At 33.5% G+C, this 7,091-nt stretch overlaps 1 protein-coding gene across 1 annotated transcript in view; it reads right to left on the bottom strand.

Annotated features, from left to right (window-relative positions):
• LOC106464940 (fibrinogen C domain-containing protein 1-like) overlaps window positions 1-7,091 on the bottom strand; it is an 18,089-nt gene that overhangs the window by 5,241 nt on the left and 5,757 nt on the right. Inside the window, exons 3-5 of the mRNA XM_022392759.1 lie at window positions 4,249-4,544; window positions 1,160-1,287; window positions 615-760 (exon numbers count right to left, since the gene is read on the bottom strand). Coding sequence (XP_022248467.1) covers window positions 615-760; window positions 1,160-1,287; window positions 4,249-4,544 — 570 coding nt within the window. The remainder of the gene's footprint in view (window positions 1-614; window positions 761-1,159; window positions 1,288-4,248; window positions 4,545-7,091) is intronic.

The raw sequence follows: 7,091 nt of genomic DNA, 5'->3' as shown, positions 1-7,091 counted from the left end.
AAATTAATTAATCGGAATAGAATTGTAGACAGACAGAGACGGACAATTGAGTCAAACGCGGTAGTGGCCGTAAGTAAAGTGCGTGAATCGTTGTGAATTCTAGCGGGTGTTTAAATGAAAGTGACTGTGGAAATTAAGTGTATTGCAAAGTTGAATTGAGAAAGAATAAACTAGTTTTATTTAAGAAAGGACTTGTATCGCTGAAGTTTCTTGGAAAGAATCTCTACGGAAAATTAACAAACGAACATGGAGACGTAACAATACATTATTTTATTGTACCTTTCTCGAAGTACAAACAAAAACATACTTTCCATATTTTTGTACCTCTCTCTCTAGTTGAGCATAAAGGACTTAAAGATTATATATATATATATTAATATTTAAAAGTTTTTTTTATAAATTGGAAATATAAAGTTATAATCTGAATAAACGAAATTTGGAACTAATTCTATTCAAACAGTGAAAGTTATAGTTAGTTAAAGCATCTACTCTTCAAACAAAGTAGCGGTTCCGAATCCCATTTTTATCCAGTTTCAAGTTTTTAATAATTTTTAAGGAAAAACTGCCTGTCCTTTCATCATATCTCGTTCCATATAAACAAAAATAAAACTTACTGTCCATCCTCCCCCTTCTGTTTGCATGTCGCAGAATACAAAAATTGGTCTGAGTGCATATAAAGGTCGGATACGGTAAATTCCTGAAACGTTATGTCCTTCCTGTAGTAACTGAAAACAGTTGTTCGCCAGCGTTTCTTCTGATTCTGGAAAAGAAAGACAATCATTGCAATCCTTGCTTTTGACCTTCAAGCTGGGTATATACATGTTTGTGTACACAAAATTATCTATAAATCAACAAGGCTTTGAATTTTAATATTGACAGCGTCAGTGCCATGAAGAACTGCAGAAATTCAACTTTTCCGAGCCACTTCAATTCCTTCTATATTCTTTACCAACTGTTATCCTCATAACTTTCCACCTTTATTACGTTATCTCTTTTGAGTTTTTTAGAATTGTTGAGATGCAGTACATTGTTGTGTGAATACAGCATGTTTAATCAAACAAAGATTTTGTTACGTTCACTGCACAACCTAGTTTGATTATCTTGATATTATTTTAATGAATAAACTAAATGAATGCCGGAAGAACGGTGCAGACATTACCTTGTGGGCTCGTAGAATGCTGAACACATGGCACTACCGAAGGTACTTGCTGTTCTTCAAACGAAGCTTTCAAGGCTGTACGAAGGTATTCAGTAGTTACAGTCTTCTCGGTTCGCTTTTGCACACTCCTGTTTATGTTCGTAAAATATAATTTTAAATTTACGATGTAAATCATTTAGTGAATACGTGCAGATGGATGTATTTAATTTTGGGTTAGTTCATTATCATAAGGCTACACTTTATGTTATTAATAAACCGCGTCAAGGCTATTAAATATTATTCACTTTTTAACTCTTAAAACATATTAATTTTATGAAATAACCCGTGAAAGGGATTTTTATGCTAGTTCGAAAATATATCGAAAAATAATACTTAGACGTCATTGTATGACGTCTACAATTTTCAGTTTTGTATTTGTTTCGTCACGCGGAATGCTCAGATTTATTATTGAAATACATTTTCAAAGCAGAACATCTTTCAATCGTTTGGAATTTTAAATAAGGAATTATTTTCAAATCACATAAGTGTCAGTTGTATATCATTTCTGTATTAAGTAATACTAAAACTTAAAGTTAGATCAAAATAACTATAAATTATCCTGTTATTTCTTACAACAAAACTAATAAATATAAACGTTTGTTTTAAACAGGGGATTTGGTTTTCCTGCCTAACTTAAATTACATCGTGTACACAGAGAGATATAAACATTAAAAACTGTATATAACATATTTTATTTAAAAACAATAAAAAAGGTTCCAAAACCTATTTAACGGTGAGCTTCACAACAATAGTAGTACAATAACATTGTTCAAACCGTTCTTATCACACCCCTATGTATGTTTAAGTTTCTAGTAAACAAGAGACGATTGCATATCAAAAGCCTTTTATTTTAGCCTCAATTAAATTATATGATTATTACTAATGACGTAAAATTCCGTCCAGATACAAGTTGAAAACAGATATGTTAATTAGGTAATAATGCTTATGTGTGTGACTGAAAAGGTAGAAGCATTCTCGTGAATACTTACTTTGTGGATCCAGAAAGAATTGCAGATGTGAATTATATTGCTAAATTATTCTGTGTATCTGCAGTTAGACATGATTGTTTAAAAAATGTATAGTTACTGGCTGTAATGTATGTGTCCTAGCTAATAAAGACTTGAATGGGCTGTTTATCAGACTTACCAGCTGGTTGTGCAAGTAGTGTACTTTTCCATTCTTTACCTAGCCATCCAGCATCCGAAATCTCTTCGTATTGTAGTAAATCATCTATTGTTTGTTTGTTTGTTTTTAAATTTCGCGCAAAGCTACACGAGGGCTGTCTGCGCTACCCGTCCCTAATTTAGCAGTGTAAGACTAGAGGGAAGGCAGCTAGTCATTACCACCTACCGCCAACTCTTGGGCTACTCTTTTACCAACGAATAGTGGGATTGACCGTCACATTATAACGGCTGAAAGGGCGAGCAGGTGTGACGGGGATTCGAACCCGCAGATTGCGAGTCGAGTGCACTAACCACCTGACCATACCGGTCCAATAAATCATCTATCAACAGCCCTTTGACATGTTAAGACTTCTTTCTGAACTACGAAGTTTTATAATTTATATTTCATTGAACGGAATTAAACCCTGATATCAGTGTTTTCAAGATCTGCACACATTTTCTGGTTCCTTCTACAACACTCCTTTTATCAGATAACAGCATTTTAACATATACAACACCTTCTTTATGTTAAACTAATGTTTTACCGTGTGTTCTTCTAAAGTCTGGTAATCATGTTCTTCAGTTGTTCGGCTTCTCTTGTCATGTTCTTAGTTTTATTTTTCACTATTCTTTATTCATTCTCGACCAAGTTTGTGTGTGTGTGTGTGTGCTTCCTTAAATTTCTGGTCACGATCTTAAATTTTTCTTTCATGTTCTTCAGTTTTTCATTTCATATCTTCATGTCGTTATTGAAAGATCTCAATTTCAGCACAGAATCTCAGAGTTGTATTCACTTTTAATTGTTAGTCTCACTCCACACGCAAAGTTGTCATGTACAAGAGCTTTAAGGGGATTTATTTGCGGCTGACGGATAAATCACTTGTTGAGAAATAGCAACTTAATAATATATCAGAAAAAAAAAATATTAATTTCTAGTGTTTGCCACAATCTAATTAAACAATTTTCTCTGTTTTGAGTACGGCTTCAAGCTTGCCTATCTTCAGTCCCACCCGTCAAAATATCTTAAAACTCACTCAAAGACAAGATTATTTTCTTCTCATTGCTAAGCCTACGAACGTTTTTTACTCACTTAAGCTTTACCTAACTTCTTGAATTTCTATACAGCTATCTAGAATAGGCTAACATTATTCCTTGTATTCCTGCAGAGTTCCATTAAATCACTGCTGACGTCAAATAACCAATAATGTCGCCTGTGAATCAAAACTTGTAACACATAATTACAACTACTAATATTAACAAAAGGTTTTATAGCTCATCACAAGAAACTATTTGTAGAATAACAATAGCACACTACTTTGTAACAACATTATCATTGTCTATAGTATATACAGTTGCCCTGTACAACAAAAAATGTAACCGAAAACTATGACAGTGACAAAATAAATGTTGCTCTTTCTATCTGCTTTTTTAATACAAACACAATAACATTTATTATGCATTGTTAGCTTATAATATATGTATTTAGGACTAACCTAAACTTACGAAGTTAGTCAAATCTCGTGAGATATTAATGGGTTTAAGGTCGAAGGTGTCAGAAGTTAATATCAAATATGTACATATACACATATAAGTTGTTGAGGTTGCTGTGTGTGACTTATGCTTCTTCGGGACGAATCTTATGTTCTTACTTTCTTTATTCAATAACAACATTCATTACAAGTATTGGGTTTGTTGTATACGTAACAACATATTTGATACACTATACTCGAATATCAAGCTTCTTATTCGGGAGTAGGTTTGCTACCATAAAACAAACACGCCGAAAGAGCTGAGCAATATTGTATTTTGAGGGATTTAAAAGTTCATGAGTTCCTTTAGTTACTTCAGCACTTATTGCGGGTTATCTGGTCACAAGTAGGAGCTTACCTGGTCAGATTTGTTAGGTAGGTCATGTTTTTCTGGACATGATCAAGCTGATCCTGCAAATGGACAGTTGTCCGCCGTAGACCATATAGGGTAGTTTGAAGAATCTGCAAGTTGGACAGAACCGCTGCATTCTTGCACGAAACTTGATGTGAGGGGTCAAAGTCAAGGTCAAAGTCCTCCTCTTTTTCTGGCAATTGAAGTTTCCGTAGCTTCTCTTCAAACCCCAGTTTGTTCAAGAGCTGATTTTGTTGTAAGTCTTTCACATCTTGTTGTAAAATTTCTTGTAAAGTTAATATCTAGAACATTGAAAGTTAAACGGTTTCATAATCTCCTAAATGACAACTTAATATCTAGAACATTGAAAGATAAACAGTTTAATTATATTCTAATTGACAAGTTAATATTTAGAACATTGAAAGACAAACAATTCCATGATATTCTAATTGACAGGTTAATATACAGAACATTGAAAGATAGACACTTTATGATATCATGATGTACAAGTTAATATTTAGAACATTGAAAGACAAACAATTTCAAGATATCCTAATTGAAAAGTTAATAAATAGAACATTGAAAGATAGACAGTTTATGATATCATGATGTACAAGCTGGTATCTAGGACATTGAAAGACAAACAGATTCATTATATTCTGATTGTCAAGTTAATTTCTAGAACATTCAAAAATAAACAAGATCCTGTCCAAACCCCATAATTAACCATTAAATGTTGAGTTCTGTACATTGAATCGTTTTGATGCAATGAGTTGTGTATGACTAAAAGAGCACAATCCGAACACTTTTCCTGTGCAGTACTTCCCAGAAAAAGATTTTTTTTTAAATGTTCACTTTTTATAAAAAAAAATTCAATGAGATATGAATACTATGATTAGACAAACAGCCGCCCGTAGGTCGGTGTTTCTGCTAGTAACACAAACAGAAGCAAACCAAATGTGTTACTCAGCTTTCTTCAGTAGCAACTGGAAACTCTGGCTTTTTAATATTCAAATATATATATATATCATTAATGGATTAAGTGGATGAGATTATTTATACGTAGGAAAAACTGGATTTTCTGTATCTCAATACATCTAATGTAAAAGTTTTTGTGTTCAAAACATTTTGAGTGAAACATAGAAGCTTCTAGAGGCTTAACAAAACTTGTTTAATCAGTTTATTCTAGTATTCTACCATCAAATATGTTCGGCAAGAATATATTGTCTCATGTCTGAACACATTCAGTATGAATACAAAATATTTTATCCCATAACTTCAGTTCGTTTTTCACGTAATTGTAAGGGTGAAATATGTGAATTATCAACATAAGATAATAGTTGTAATATGATGCTCGTATACTGTACTGAAAAAATTCTTTAATATTTCGAAAACGTATAGTTCCTTATATATATATGAAACTGACAGTTTGACAAAAAGTAAATACAACACATCTATTTGTTAGTATTCATTGTACTGTGTAATGGTTCATGAATTGTAAGCATTGGTCTCAAGCTTCACTCTATCTGAAGGTCAATTTCTCGCTCTATTTTGTTTGAGATACTATTTAAAAATACCAGAAAGTAATACCTCCATTCTCCAGATTTAATTTTAAGCTTAGCGTCTCTATGTATGCAAAGTGTATTTGATTAGCGTTCCCATTAGTTGGTAAGAAGTGATTTCATTTTGTACCAATCTTAAACGAAATTATACATATGATCAATACACAACTTTTATATAATTGTCATAAAATATATTATTCTTAAAAAGTCAAAATCATACGGGTATCAACTAAAATATTCCAAAGAAAGATAAAATCTATAAGAACCATAATTCACGTAAGAGTATATTGGTATAATCGGGATTACTTCGGGGAACATAAAAGACGTTGTGAATAATATATCTGTTTTACCACATTTCTCTTTTACTAATGGTTTATCTTAGCCTCCAGTTTTCAAAAAAACATTTTAAGACTTTTCACTTCACGAACTTTAACTTTAAAAATTATTTTATAAAATCATATATACTATCATGCTGTAATTTTCCCATCTCTCGGCTGATGAACCATCTAAGCAGTCTTCTTTCTGCGGAAATGTTAGACGTCAAAAATCATGCATGTTGTACGGTTTTGTTTATAATATTGATATATTATCATAATATTCAGAAACTACAAATATGCCCTTTTGTATGGTTTAATTTAAATTACCTAAAGTTAAATAACAGCTGTAGCATCATGAACACTCTAGTTCCATCATCTTACTTAATATTAGTGGAAGAGAGAATGTGTCATTTGACATAAAAGTTATCACAACGATGGTAGTTTGCAGAGAAAGGGTTTGAATTTCGCGCAAAGCTACACGAGCTATCTGCGCTAGCCTTTCCTAATTTAGCAGTATAAGACAGCTAGTCGTCACCCCCCACCGCTAACTCTTGGGCTACTCTTTTACCAACGAATAGTGGGATTGACCGTCACATTATAATCCCCCACGGCTGAAGGGGGACGGGGATTGGAACCCGCGACCCTCAGCTCCTAACCACTTGGCCATGCCGGTCCATATATATGTCCTCAAGTTGTTGCTGAGGGATCAGTTTGTAGACGCCTTGGACAGTCCACAACTGAAGATACAAGTGAAGCAAGCACACCCCTCTACTATACAAGATCCAATGGCCAGAGCTCTTGAATTCGAATCCTATGTTAACTCCAGTACAGAGGTACCAAGGTTGGAACAGTCATCGGGATTCAAGGCCAGAAAAAGGCAGCTTTCAGAGAGGTTTGAGCGACTTTGCTGGCACCATAACAAACCTGGGCACAAGAAAGTTCAATGCTGGAAACTTCAACACAGGGAAGA

The sequence above is a fragment of the Limulus polyphemus genome, unplaced genomic scaffold (assembly GCF_000517525.1).
Source record: "Limulus polyphemus unplaced genomic scaffold, Limulus_polyphemus-2.1.2 Scaffold1790, whole genome shotgun sequence".
NCBI lineage: Eukaryota > Metazoa > Arthropoda > Merostomata > Xiphosura > Limulidae > Limulus > Limulus polyphemus.
Note: the sequence above shows the minus strand (reverse complement) of the source record. Positions and strands in the feature narration are given on the sequence as shown.